The sequence below is a fragment of the Callospermophilus lateralis genome, chromosome 11 (genome assembly GCF_048772815.1).
Source record: "Callospermophilus lateralis isolate mCalLat2 chromosome 11, mCalLat2.hap1, whole genome shotgun sequence".
Taxonomy (NCBI): Eukaryota; Metazoa; Chordata; class Mammalia; order Rodentia; family Sciuridae; genus Callospermophilus; species Callospermophilus lateralis.
In genome coordinates, this window is record NC_135315.1 from 45348936 (window position 1) to 45363917 (window position 14982).

Sequence of the window (14982 nt, forward strand, 5' to 3'; positions counted from 1 at the left end):
GTTAAGCTCCCCTGGCTTCAATTTTTGGTACAAAACACAACACAAAACAAAAATTGAAATGAAGCTGGGCTTGATGGCACACACCTGTAATTCCAGGAGGATACAAGTTAAAGGCAAGCCTAGGCAAATTAGCAAGATGTTATCTTAAAATAAAAAAATTTTAAAAAGGTCTAGGGATGTAGATCAATGGTAGAGCAACCCAGATTCAATCCCCAGTACTGCAAATAACAACATACCCCTGACCAAAAAACCCTCCTAAAATTAGATGCTATTTACTTACAAGAATGGCTAAAAATTAAACAATCAAAACATAAACACCCCACATGTCCATCATCAAATGAATGGATAAAGTGTGATATATCCATAAAATGAAATATAATTCATTAATAGTGGAAATGAATTACTGAAAAACGGAGATGGCATGGATGAATTTCATAGACATTAAGCTGAGCAAAAGGAAAAAGACATAAAAGTGCATACTACAAGATTACATTTATAGGAAATTCTTCAACAGACAAGTCTAATCTATAGCAAGAATAATTAGACCAATGGTTGGCTGAGGCAGAGTGGGACAGAAGACAGGTGAACTTGTGAACATTTTGAGGAGAAGGAAAAATTCTATATCTTGATTGGGATAGTCGTTACACAGTGGTTAACATCAATGCAGAAATATTGTAATTATATATCAATAAGCTGATTAATAAAAGTAAAGGATTAACTATAATTGTTTAAAATACTTTTTTAGTTGTAGATGGACACCATAGCTTTGTTTATTTTTATGTGGTGTTGAGGATCAAACAAACTGCCTCATGTGCTAGACAAACACTAACACTGACCTACAACCCAAGCCATAATTTTATACCTATAAAATTATTAAATAATGCATTATTTTACATATTTGAGAGACTGATTATATTAGTTTAAAAAAAATAAAGGAAGAGACAGGAAGTACTGAGATTATGGGCAGTAATTTTTTCTCTAATTATAGTACATCCTCCTCTAATCTCAATTTTATTTTTAATTGTGGTCCATATTTATTAAGGTCTGAGCCAAAGATTGTTTATATGTACATATGTAGGTAGGTTGATAGGCAGATTCAGTTTTTATCTACCGGTCATTCCCATCAACCAATTCCGAGCATCACTATTTATATAAGCAATCCTGACTGTCCTGACTTTCTGGTCTTTAGATGCTACATGACCACTATTCTTAGATTTTTGCACTTTGGCTGCATGTCAAAAAAGGTGTGCCATGAGAAAGATGTGAGTAAACTTAACCTGTCCTAATCCATTCATATGAACTTTTACTTCCTTGCTCATTTCAGAAACTATCCTGGGAAATCAGATGATCTTCCTCAAACCAAGTCAAAAGTTTCCAAGTTGCTAGTGAAAACTCAAGCTTCCAGTGAAAATAAAAACTATCAAACACAAGAGAAGAACTGTAAATACTGAGTTAATATGTTTGTTCAATCACTCTACTACTGTATTTATATATAATTAAGAGCGTGTACTCTAGACTTAGATTGCCTGGATTTGATTCTATCATTCTTAGCTGTGTCATCCTGGGTAAGTTCTTTCCTATAGCAAAAATTCCCACAGGGCTTTTGTGAAATTTAAATGAAATAATGTAAAGCTTATCACATAGTGCCAAACACAAGATAAGGACACCAAGTGTCATTTATATAGTTCAGAGTCTTTTAGGAAAAGAGACCATCCAGACATGTGACTCTTCATATACATTCAGGAAAGATATATTCATAGCATTCTGAATGTAATTTTTTTTTCTGAAGAGCTCAGAAAAGCTGTCTGGCAAAATGGAGGTAAAGCATGTGAACTCTCAGGTAATATGATTATAATTTTAAAGTTACAGATAGTATTAAAAAATCTACTTATACCTGAGGTCTTTATTTTCATGGGCACAACAATCTTCGCCTAATTGTTACAACTTCAGCATCCACCAAGTTCCTAAAAGTAGAGATTCTTAATGGTGTGGAGTCCAGACCATTTAGCATGAGGTGTGAACTTATTAGAAATGCAATTTTCAGTCTCTCCTCCTCCCCCAAATCAGCAACCCTCAGGGTAGGGCACAGAAACTGGTGAGGTTTTGTTTATTTTTTGCAGTACTAAATATGAACTCAAGGCCTCACACATGCTAGACAAGTGCTTCACCACTGACCTACATCTCGGCTCTTTTTTTTTTTTTAATATTTGTTTTTTAGTTGTAGTTGGACACACACCTTTATTTCACTTGTTTATTTTTGTATGTGTTGCTGAGGATTGAACCCAGGGTCTTGCACGTGTGAGGCGAGCACTTTACCTCTGAGCCACAACCCCAGTCCATCCCAGCTTTTATTTTTTTATTTTTTTGGTACCAGGGATTGAACCCAGAGGCACTTAAACATCAACCCACATCCCCAACCCTTTTTATATTTTATTTTGAGACAGGGTCTTGCGAGGTTGCTTAGAGCCTCCCTAAATTGCTGAAACTAACTTTGAACTCACAATCCTCCTGCCTCAGCCTCCACAGCAGCTGGGATTACAGGTATGTGCCACCACACCCGGCATCACAGCTCTTTTAAAAAAATTGAGACAGGATCTCGCTAAGTTGCCCAGCCTGCCCTTGAATTTGGAGATCCTTTTGCCTTAGTCTCCTGAGTGATTGGTTTTACAGGTGTGTGCAACAGTGCCTGGCCTATAGTAAGTTGACTTTAAAAAAAGAAGTAGGCAGCAGTTTTCTCTGCCCCAGAAACTGGAGTTTTAATAAGCCCTCCACAAGATTTTGATGAATAGCAAAATGTGAGAATTACTATCCTAGAATAAAAGAAAATACCTAATCACTGACCTATCCATAGTACGGTTAAAAAAACTGAGTTCCCCACTTGGTTAATTAAATTTATAAATTAAACGAAAACTGATATAATCTGAAAGAACTGGAATAAATAAAAGTAGTAATTAATAATACTATAAATTTATAAATTACTAGGGTGAGAGGTGAGAGAACATAAGAAAGGTGAGGGCCGTACTGGGGTTGTGGCTCAGCGGTAGAGCGCTCGCCTTGCATGCACGAGGCCCTGGTTTCAATCCTCAGCACCACATAAAAATAAATAAGTGAAATAAAGGTATTGTGTCCAACTATAACTAAAAAAATAAATATTAAAAAAGAAAGAAAGAAAGAAAGGAAGGAAGGAAGGAAGGAAAGAAGGAAGGAAGGAAGGTGGGTGGGTGAGGGCCACAAAGAGGTGGGTGGAGAGAAATACCTAATATAAAATAACAGTGTGTGAGGGCCACTGGCAAAACAAATCATTAAACAACGGTTTTTAATTATAACTAAAGGGAGAAAAGGCAAAAAATAAGCCTGAATTCATAATGTTTTCTTGCTAAAAATCAAAGGACTTTTCAAAACACTATATGATTCTTATTTTAACTATCCCTGGCAAGGGCTCATTGGCTCAAATAGGCTAAAGAGAAGGAAATAAGAGTTCATAGTTTCTGAATATTTAGCTGGAAATGATTTTTCTTTACATACGTATGGACTCATAAGACGGGGAAGGTAAAGAGAAACTATCTCAAAGGGGTAAAAACAAACAAAAGATCTTACCCAGCATGATGCAACAAAGGAACATTTCTTATTGCCTACTTAATAAAGTATCAACAACTTTCTCTTCAACATGTCTCTAAATTCTAACTCATTCAGTATAAACACAAAATATCTCCTGTAGAAAGTAACCAGAGAAAGTTCAAGTCATTCATAAACACCCTTACAATTTATGCGGGGAGGTGGGGAGATAAGTATTCCAGTGGTAAAATGGGCAAAGAACGCAAGGTAATTTATAATAAATACAATCCAGTACACAGAGCCAATAAACATAATAGTTTTTTAAAAACCAACATTATTAGTAATCAGGGGCTGGGGTTGTGGCTCAGTGGTAGAGTGCTTGCCTAGTATGTGTGAGCACTGGGTTAGAGTCTCAGCATCACATATAAAAAAATATTTTTTAAAAACCAACACTATTAGTAACCAAATGAAAAGTGCAACAATGAGATGCCATATTTTTGCCCATAACTGGCAAAGTTACAAAAGTTAAACCACATTGGTAAGGAAGTTAGAAAACAAATACCCTCTTTTTTTTTTTTTTTTAAAACACAGTTTAAATAGCTATATATTGTTTGGAGGACAATTTGATTTTATCCTGAAAAATCTTCAAAATGTATCTACCCCCTCTGACCTAGTAATTCCACTCACCTGGGCTCTGTGGCACATGCCAATAATCCCAGCAGGTCAGGAGGCTGAGGCAGGAGAAGAGCAAGTTCAAAGCCAGCCTCAACAACTTAGAAAGGGCCTAAGCAGTTTAGCAAGCACCAAACAAAAAGTTAAAAAAAAAAAAAAAAAAAAAAAAAAGGCTGAGGATGTGGCTCACTGGTTGAGCATCCCTGAATGAATCCCTGGGTTCAATCTCTGGTAGCAAAAACAAAAAACCCTAAGAGACAGGCAAAGATTTGTGTATGAGGCTGCCTGAGATGATGTCATTCATAGAACAAAAAAGTCAGTACAAAGATACATACAATGATATGTATTTCCTAAAATAAATAACGATTGAGGACTAAACAAATACTATGATATAGCGCTATAAGCTATGCAGTCACATGCACATATTTTACAGATGATAAGTATATGTTTGTTTGTTTTTCCCCTTCCTTTTAGATGAGGTCTTAGTATGTTGCTCAGGTTGTTCTTGAATTCCTGGGCTTTATGACCCTCCTGTTTCAAGCCTCCTGAGTAGCTAGGACTATAGTCATATGCCATCCCATCCAGCTCAGTTAAGGTTTTGTGGTATTGAAAATCACAATATGAACTCAACATCTTTTCTCCCAAGACAATGTCCTTCCTTCCCATCCTGTCCCCGAATCTACCTATAATGCTGGTGGTATTTCAATGAAAAAAAAATGCATGTAAAGAGCTCAGCACAGTGTCTGAAAAAGCATAATTTTGTTATTATTATGGTTCGATTACTTTCTCCAGAACTTAAGAACATAGTGTGGCAGAAAGGGCAGAGTTTTATTTATTTTTCCTGGAATATAATTATTTTGCCTGGACACGGTTTTATTTATTTTGCTTTCAGGATTGTTATTCTGCTGGACATGGTGGCACATGCCTTTCAACACAGCTACCTAAGAGGCTGAGGCAGGAGGATTGCAACTTGGAGGCTAGTCTGAGCCACTTAGCAAAACCCTATCTCAAAATAAAACAAAAAAAGGGCTGGGAGCTGTGCGCGATGGAGCAAGCCTGTAATTCCAGCTCAAGAGGTAGAGGCAGGGGGATCTCAAGTTTAAAGCTAGCCTCAGCAAAAAACAAGGCAATTCATTGAGACCCTGTCTTTAAATAGGGATGTGGTTCAGTAGTTGAGTGCCCCTGAGCTCAATCCTCACTACCCACCACCCACCAAAAAGGGGGCTGAGAATGTAGCACAGTGGTACAGCGCTTGTTTGGCATGTGTGAGACCCTGGGTTCAATCCTCAACATTATCCCGCCACTATACCCCCTGAAAAAAAAAAACCCAGTCATTCCAGGACTGAGGTTTTAGTTCAGTACTAGAGATGCTGCCTAACATATGTGAAGTCCCTGGCACCATGAAAAAAATCTTTTTTTTAGAAGATAGATACTCCTTTTTTTAAAGCATATTACACACATACAGAAGTAGAAGACTGGGCTGGGGATATGGCTCAGTAGAACAGTGCTTGCCTGACATGTGCAAGGCCCTGGGTTCAAACCCCAACACTGTTGAAGAAAAAAATAAATAGAATACTGTTATGGACTCAATATAGCCCTTATTCAGATTCAACAATGATCAATGTTTAGCTTATTACCCCCACATTTATAGGTCTATCTGTCCCACCCTGCCAAATTATTTTGAAGTAAATCCTAGATATCTAGTCATTTATTAGAACATGGTTTATTTACTTATTTTTATTAGTATTATTGTTGTTATTATTATTATTCTGGGAATTGAACCCAGGGGTGCTTCATACAGCCACACCCCCAACTCTTTTTATATTTTATTTAGAAATAGGGTCTTACTGTGTTGTTTAGGGCCGCCCTAAATTATTGAGGTTGGCTTTGAACTTGCAATCTTCCTGCCTCCACCTCCTGAAGCTGCTGGGTTACAGGCATGAGCCACCATACCCAGCAGAACATGGTTTATTTTCATTTTTGTGGTACTGGGGATTAAACCTAGGGATGCTCTATGACACAGCTACATCACCAGCCGTTAAATTGTTGTTATTTTTTTTACTTTGAGATGGGTTCTTGCTAAGTTGCCCATGCTGGCCTCAAACTTGTGCTCTCTTATGCTCAGACAGAACATGGGTTTTGAAGTTATACAAACAAGGGTTTTAATAAAACGAAGGTACTCAAACTTAGATGGCAGGTTTATCGAGAAGAATATGGTATGCCATACTTAGCCCAGGGATTGACACATGATAGGTAGATGATTATTTTTCCTTGCCATGGAGAAAATTAAAGCAAACAAAAAGAAAAGGAAGATGAGTAACACCTTATATAGCAGTGAGAGAGTCATACAACAATCTAGGGACAGAGCACTCCAGGTTAAAAGAGGAGTAATTGCAAAGACCCTTAGGTATGAGTGCTGGGTTTGCTTAAGATACAGCAAGGATGTCAATGTGACCAGAGTATATTTGGAACAAGGAGAGCAGTAGGAGCTGAAGACAGAGAAGGTGGTGAAGGTTCACTCAGATTACGGAGGACATCAAAGGCTATTGTTAAAACTTTGACTTTTCAAGAAAGAACAGCCACTGGAATCTGGTGGCTGAGGCAAGAGGATTGCAATTTTGAGGCCAGCCTCCATAACTTAGGGAGGCCCTAAGAAACTTAGCAAGATGCTATCTCAAAATTTTTTTTTAAATAAAATAAAATAAAATAAAAAGGGCTGGGGATGTAACTCAGTGGTTAAGCACCCCTGGTTCAATCACCAGTGGAAAGAAGGAAAGAAGAAAGAAGGAGGGATGAAAGACGAACGAACAGCCATTGGAAAGTTCTGAAGAAAACCGCTATGATTTATTATGTGTGAAAAGTTCATTCTAGTTGCTATGCTATAAACAGCCAAGAGTAGGAAGAGGGAGAACCACAGAAACCAGTTAGAAGGTATTTCTATGACTGGAACTAGGGTGAAGTGGTAAGAAAGAGTTGTATCTGCAGGTATAAGGTAAAGAAGACATGAGTTGCTGATGGATTAGATACAGAAGTGTGAGAAAAAGAAGAGCCAAGAATAACCCCAAGATTTTGACAGGAACAAGTCAATAATCAATGCCACCATTTACACAGGTGGGGAAGAATGAAGGAAAACCAGGTCTGTGGCTTAGAAAGTGAAGTGGAATGTGGAGATGTTACATTTGTTGTACTTGTTTCAATCCCTGAAGTCTCAGTGAACTGCAACTGCCTCCTGGCATTCTGATCATCATTTCCACTGGCTGAGGGTGGACTGGGAAGCTGTGTTCTTTAGCCAGATCCTACGTTTGGTACCAACGCTATAGCTGGGACTGCTGATGGATGGGTGAAGATGGGGTATGGGAAGACTGAAGCAGGTGAGGACTCTTCCCTTGTCCTACATTGAAAGACAGGTAACTCAACAGCCATCCTAAAATTACCCTGTGGAATCAAGACCATTTTGTGATCTCACACACACACACACACACACACACACACACACAAAAAAAAAAAGTACAAGGATGCTGTGTCCCAAGCCATGGTTATCCAGTTTCCCTTCTAACTTAGTATCTTCCAAAGAGTACAAACAACTTGTTAGTCATCCTCAGCCCCACATGCAACACATCCACATTATTATCCACTGAGACCAGAAGAACAGAGTTTCACTCTTAAGTTTTTGCTGAAAAGGCTTAAAATGAGTATTCCTCCAAAGAAAAAGATATTCCTCAAATCCATTAAACATTAATGTATCCCAAAAGTAGGATTTTTGACAGTACTAGGGATTGAACCAAGGGGCACTTTACTACTGAGCTACATCTCCAACCCTTTTTATTTTATATTTTGAGATAGGGTCTCACTAAGTTGCCCAGGCTGACCTCCAACTTCTGATCCTTCTGCCTCTGCCTCCTGAGTAGCTGGAATTACAGGTGTGTACTACTGAGCCCATTGAGTATGTTTTTTTCCTTTTCATTTTTTTTATTGATACACTGCAGCTGAACATCATGGCAGGAGTCTTTATTACATATTTGTACATGCATAAGACTTAACAATATAATTTGGCCAATATCATTCCCCAGTATTTCTCCTTTTCCTTCCCCCCATCTCCTCAACTCTATTGATCTCCATTTGATTCTCATGACACCCCCCCCCCCTTTTTTTTCCTCTCTAGCTTCTACATGAGAAATAACATACAACTCCTAACTTCCTGAGGTAGGCTTTTTTAAACATAATATTCTAAAGTTCCATTCATTTCCCTGCAAATGACATAATTTTATTCTTCTTTATGGCTGAAATAAACTCCATTATGCATATATACCACGTTGTCCTTATCTATCCATTCACTATGACACCTGGACTGGTGCCGTAGTTTGACTATTGTAAATTCTGCTGCTATTAACATGGGTATGCATGTATTGCTATAGCCTGCTAACTTTAATTCTTCAGGATAAATACCAAGGAGTGGTATAGCTGAGTCATATGGTGGTCTTTAGAGAAACTTCCATACTGATTTCTATAGTGGTTGTACTAATTTACAGTCCCACCAACAATGTAAAAGTGTGTTTCTTTTTCTCCATATCCTCTCCAGCACTTATTGTTTGTATTTAATACTTTTGTACTGTTTGCCATTCTAATTGGAGTAAGGTGAAAGCTTACCTCTGTCCCCTAATATACACTTTATCTAGGTCAAAAGACTTCCTCCTGAGAAGCGATTTGTGGTCTCCTCCCCAAAAGCATCTCTTCCAGCAAGATGTGGTGCTAAGAACTGAGCAAGAAGTCAGGCACAGAGTGCTCCTGTCTTCAGCACAGGATACTACTCACAAGTCTGTAACTGCTACTTCCCCAGTGGAGTGAATGCTACATAGGAAAAGTAGAGTAGTCTGGACTGCCCTACTCTCTACCTGGCTGAAGACCCAACTGTTAAGCAGAGACTAGGAGCTCCACAGTCCCTACCAGTGCAACAGGGAATGGGTTTTGTTTTCTATAAACAGACAAGAAAAAGTATTCAAGTTAAACACAGCCCTTAGAGAAAGGAATACAGAAACCAGGCGGCGGGGAATGCTTCATATTCCTAAAAGCTTTTTTTGTAAGTTAACACATGGTGTCTGCTTCTCTCTAGTCACCTATTTATCACTCTTCTCCTTAGAGAAGGGAAAAAGCCCTGGCTGTTTTCCTAGTGCAGAGTTTTGTGGCTGGGGGAAGAAGGAAGGGGGTGGGGGAGGAAGAAGGGTGCTTTAAGCATGATGCAAACCATTTGGAGCTGAGTGAGAGCACTGCCAACACAAGCTGCAGTATTTAAACAAGTGAGGAAATGATCGTATATACAACATGCCAGCAAGCAAGCAAGCAAGCAAGCAAGTGTGCGTGCTTGTGTGTGTGTGTGTGCGCGCGTGCGCGCACACACACACCCCAAAGGAAGTCGAAGGGGCTTTTTTTTTTTTTTCAAAATACAGAACTGGATGTCAGTGGCTAAAAGGTCGATATTTTCCCTTAACACTCTTCTCAGTGACTTAATCATGTTCCGTTTGCCCAGAAAACTTCCCAAGAATAAAAAAAGTCTGGAGAATTAAGAGGAGGGGTGAATAGGGAGGGAGGCCTAGGGCTGACCTTATCCGAGGTTTTCTCCACGTAGCAGGGGTCCTGAGGGGCAGCCAGCAAGGGGACAAAGCCCGAGAGAAGTCGATCCTCTTCCAGGATAAGAAGGGTGAGGTCATCGTCCGGGTCCTTGTACAGTGGCACCTCAGACTGATTCACCGCAGTCAATATGTTACAGAAATCAGCCAGTGTTGACCACACATCCACAGCAATCCTGTGAGAAATAAGGTCAGAAAAGAAGAGCAGCTCTAAAGAGAGACCAATAAAAGTATTCTCAGCACTCGTGAGCAGAAAGGTTCTTGCAGCAAAAGTTGTCCAGGCTGGCAGCTGCCAAGAAATCATACCAAGAATGCTAGGATATGAAATTGTGCCCATGGCAGTAATCTAGGGTGTGTGTATATCCCTCCATGCAAAGCTGAAACTGTTTAGGGGGAGTTTTTAATCCTAACCAGAGAGGAAAAAGAATTTGGAGGATCAGTTGCCTAATGCAGGTCCTGTCACCTTTCCAGACAGTGTGCTAAGACACTTACTCAAACACTCTAGACACCCAGTGCCTGAGGCAGCTCCCAGAATTCCCCCTCCCATGGAGCCAAGTATATGCCACACAGATAGCAACTGGGCACCAGCCTCCCTCCAGCCATAGCTACATGGGGTCCAGTCACTGAGGAAAGTCATGTGGGTGTTCCCCTTATAATGCTTTAGAAATTTTCTCCATTAAGTGGGAAAACAAACACACAGAGATCTAAAAACAAACAAACAACAAATAAAACAAAACAAACAAACAAAAAAACCTCATTCCTGGCCTGCCAAGATCTGTCCAGGAAGATACAGCCTCTCATACATTTTAGCAGATGAACCACTATCAGTGCTGTCTTGACTATCCCACACCTTCTCCTTTCTCCTCTAGCTATATTCTACATTCTGGGACTGTCCTGGTTTTAGCACTGGAAATATCACATCTCCCCAAATCCTCCAGTTCTGAGCAAACCAAAATGGTTGGTCATCCTCATTGCATATCACCAGGGCCTGGGTCAATGAGAAGAAACACTGAAAATACAAAATTTGGCTCTCCCCATTTGAAATTCCAAGTTAGAATTTTAAAAAGAGAATTTGTTTCTATCCCACCATCACTTGTCAGTATGCGCAGTCATCTACTGTGGTTCAGATTCCTGCTTTGGTGGGTGTTAAGAATCCATTCAAGCTTTTTTAAAAAAAATATTGGACCGCCTAGGGATACCTCAAATTTAGTCAAATGAAGTGCCTGACAAATGTGTAACACTTGGGTTTCTCCTCCAGAAAAAAAACTTTAACCTGAGAATATGGAATAAGTAGTATCCTATGGATGCTTAATTTTATTCCTTTACATGCATGGGAGAATTATAAAAAAAAAAACTTCACAATTAGGTTCAAGAAGTGGAGTGGCAACACATAATAAACAGGGGGAGGGAGGGGAAGGGGAGAGAGGAGGGGGGAGAGAGGAGAGAGGGAAGGAGGGAGGGATCTTGCTAGTGTGTTATAAGCATCATCCTGGAATCTCCCCTGGGGAGTTACTGTGCATTATCCCTACCTGCCAGGGAGGGGACCTCAGACCCTTTAAGCAATTTGTTTCTCCTGAAGATTAGAAATCTTTGGAAAATGGCAGAAAAGAGGGGATTCAAAGGATATACCACTGAAGGTAATGTTAGGGGAGAATGTGGGGGAAAGGTACAGGAACTCCCTGACTGGCCCCAGGTGGAAGGAGGCTACACTGGTTTATTTACTGTAATCACTGCACTAGGAAAAGGCAATGAAATGAAACATCTTGTTTTCAAGAGTGTCCTGGGAACCAGGCGGAACACAGCCCCATTAATCACACAACAGCACATAATCAACACACGTGTACTGCAGAAGTAACTTGCTTCACAGGCTTTGCCCAGGAAAGAGAATATGTTTGGGAAGAATCATCAGTGGGATAAGAATCTTCTAAAGCTTCTCTCTCCACTGACACCGACAACCAGACTCATTCACAAAGCTCCATCTTTTGGCTCAGCCGGGTTTGGCTGTCAGAAATGTTTAAATATGGAAAAAAATAAACAGTTGCAACACGTTTCTGTGCAGAGATCTGCCTGAGCCCCTTTGTGATGTAATGGGAAACGCCACATTCAGGCTACCAGCTGTAGAATAAACAGAACTTTGAGGGTTAAAAGGAACTGAACTTTCCACGACCCCATCTGCAGAGAAGAAAATAATAAGAGGAATGATGCACTGCCCCACAGCTCTGATAGTTTATCCTCCGGTCCCGGCTGCAGAGACAAGCACCGGATGTGATAGGGCTGCTCAGGGCCGCCTCCGAGGTTAGCGCTGCCCATGGGAGACACACAGGGAGGCTCTTCCAGTTCCCCACTTCCTCCCCCAGTGCCCTGTTGGCCACTTGAGCCCATTGCCTGAGTTCAATCCCACAGTGCTGGTAAGCTTTGGCCAACAGACATTGCTCAGCTGCAGAGCAGCAATTTGGAAAATAAACAGGAAAGACGACAGTGAGAAGGAAGAAGGTGAAAAGTCTCCCAGCTGAATTCTTGGCTTGGGGACCCTGGCTGGTGCTGTGCAGGTCAAGGTTGCTGCAGGACATAGTTAGGGGGTGCGGTGCGAGTGCAGGCAGCAGGAGCCCCAGCCAGAGAGAGGCGGCAGAAAATCACCCACTGCTGCCACAGTGGGAGGCCCCACATCCCTCTCTCATCCTCCCACCCCTACCATCTTGGATCCAAGATGAAGAAATATGTGGTACCATGTGGTTCTCATTACCCTGCTCTCCTGTCCCCTAAGGCTCAGATAAACCAAAACTGACTCCTCCCAGAGATTGCTGGCCACCACTAGGGACCCCTGCCCACATCTGCCTTTTGCCCATTACCACCCACCTTGTGCCAAAACCTTAAGGCTCACTGCAAAATAAGGTGGATGAGAATTCCCACCCTAATGTTCACTTTGTAAGACAGCAGCTGGTGCCAAAAGACATAGGAAGTGCCCTGAGTTCCCAACTCAGAAATACAAATAAAAGTGGACCAAGGGTCAAGTTAGACTGATTGGAATCAAGGGAATACACAAAATGCTTCAATGAAAGGTCACTTTTGCCCTGGTCAATGCAGCCTGATCTTGTATCTGAACTGAGTAGTTACTTTCTTCTGGTATCTCAACTCTTTGCAGAGGTACAGACATAGAGTGTGTCAGGAAACTAATATTAAAAGGGAGAGGTCCTCTGAAAATCTAGGTGAGATGCCTGAACTCATAAGGTAATTCCTGGAACTCTGGCAACGTCACCTCAGCTTACCCCAATCAGACCTCTGGGCGGGGAGGTCAGTTACATGGTCAGTTTCCTGTCTGAGTGGAAAGGGAAAAGCTTAGCTTTGTCCAGCTTTAGTTCCTTATTCCAACCAGAAGCACCTTCTAACCTTCACCCCACAGCAGTCCTTGGACCCTCAGGATTCAAAGTTGGCTAAGTAACTCAAAATCAAATTCTTCTGGCTATGAAGGAGCTTTATACAGCTCCCAATCTTCTGGAAAGGCTTGGACAATGACTCCCCCCAAAATTCCTTCTGCTATTCTCAAGCCACTTTTGATTCTAAATGGATCCTCTAGAGTGCTACAGTCTGTTAAGTCTTCTTGCTCATTCTGGTTCAACTTTTATTTTGGGGAAGCTCCCAGAGTCCACAAAATTCCACAAAAATTAGGGTGCACTCTTCACCAAGCAGACACAAAGCAGCCAGAGAAAATGAAACTACTCAATAAACCAATTTATGGCTCCCAGAACTGTGGCAAGGGAGTCTCTCAGCAGCTGGGATGTGATTAGTGCACAAGGATCAGCAGTTGCAGGGTGACCCATTGGCCCAACCCCACAGAACACACCACACACAAGGAAAGCAGACCCCTGGCTGGAGTCTGAACACCAGATTCTAGCTTGGGACAGACCAGCACTGACTAGTTAGAGGTATGTGCTCAGAACCAAGGCCCACTCACTTCCCTACAGACATGCATTCACTTACTCCACCAGGAAAGGAAAAAAATAAGAGTTAATTTACTTTTTATTGCCTCAGAATTCCAAGGTTTAATGTAGCTGTCAGTTTGAGTGCAGTGCAGCTGCTGGCCGATACAATGCAGCCCAGGCCAGCCCAGGTGACTGGGGAAACACATTTCACAGAAATGAACCAACACACACTCTTGGCTGGCTGGTTGGGGGATATTGACTTGGGGAATCAGATTAACCCTTCAGGCTGGGGTTAGTTCTGCAAATAGCATTAGAAAAGTGGCTTCAGTCCAGAGAATCAAGAAGCTCTGCTCTCAGATGGGCCAGTGGGTTTCTTTGTTTCTGAAATTTTAGAGTTCTCTCATAGGAGATAATAATCCAAATACACATGCCCTGAAAGATTAAGGTGTGAGATATGTGAGGCAAGTTATACCACAATAATCTATCTCCCTGCCTGAAACTCAGGAAGAAAGGCACATCTACCAGCATTATAGAAAACAGAGATGATCTGTTCTGAAAGCTCCAACTGGGGTGGGGCTGAGGGAAGATGACAATTTGGAAGGGTTCATCCAGGACTCAGTCTCTTTCTGGAGAGACTAAGAAAGCACTAAGTACTCACACACTAAGGGAACAGGCTGACTGGTGATTAATATCAAGTACAATGACCCCATGTTACAAGCCTGCAGGGGCCTGTGGAGGTGGCCATTTCCTGTGTAATACCAGCTTGTTTAAACACTAACATTCAAACTCCACAGCTGCAGAACAAACCCGGAAAGAGTTGAGTGAGAAGAAGCCCTGCATTGTGTTTCAGAGCTATAGAAGATCAAGCAATAGTACAGATGGGAAAAGAGTTGGGTCTTTTGGTTCCTGGGATGAAGAGATTTCGAAAAATAGCCAACATGGCACAGAAACTAGGCATAAAGAAGCTGAAAAAGAAAAAATCCACAGACTACAGACTCACAGGGGAAAGACAAAAGACAATAACATCTGAAGTGCTCTTAAGATATTTAACATCTACTTTTAAAAACTTATTTCCCCATGGGAGCTCACAACTCCACTCCTGGTTCCAACAGCTAACATAAGCACACTGTTGCCCTGGAGGACTTGTCATCTAACTGGAGACAATGGCAGGACATGAGCAGCTAATAGCAGAAATGGACCCAACCAAATAG

At 41.1% G+C, this 14982-nt stretch overlaps 1 protein-coding gene across 3 annotated transcripts in view; it reads right to left on the reverse strand.

The window, feature by feature from the left end:
* The window catches only part of Smg6 (SMG6 nonsense mediated mRNA decay factor), a 227107-nt gene that overhangs the window by 98549 nt on the left and 113576 nt on the right, over positions 1 to 14982 (reverse strand). For all 3 annotated transcript variants that reach the window (XM_076869133.1, XM_076869134.1, XM_076869132.1), the window contains one exon: positions 9826 to 10027. In XM_076869133.1, coding sequence (XP_076725248.1) covers positions 9826 to 10027 — 202 coding nt within the window. The remainder of the gene's footprint in view (positions 1 to 9825; positions 10028 to 14982) is intronic.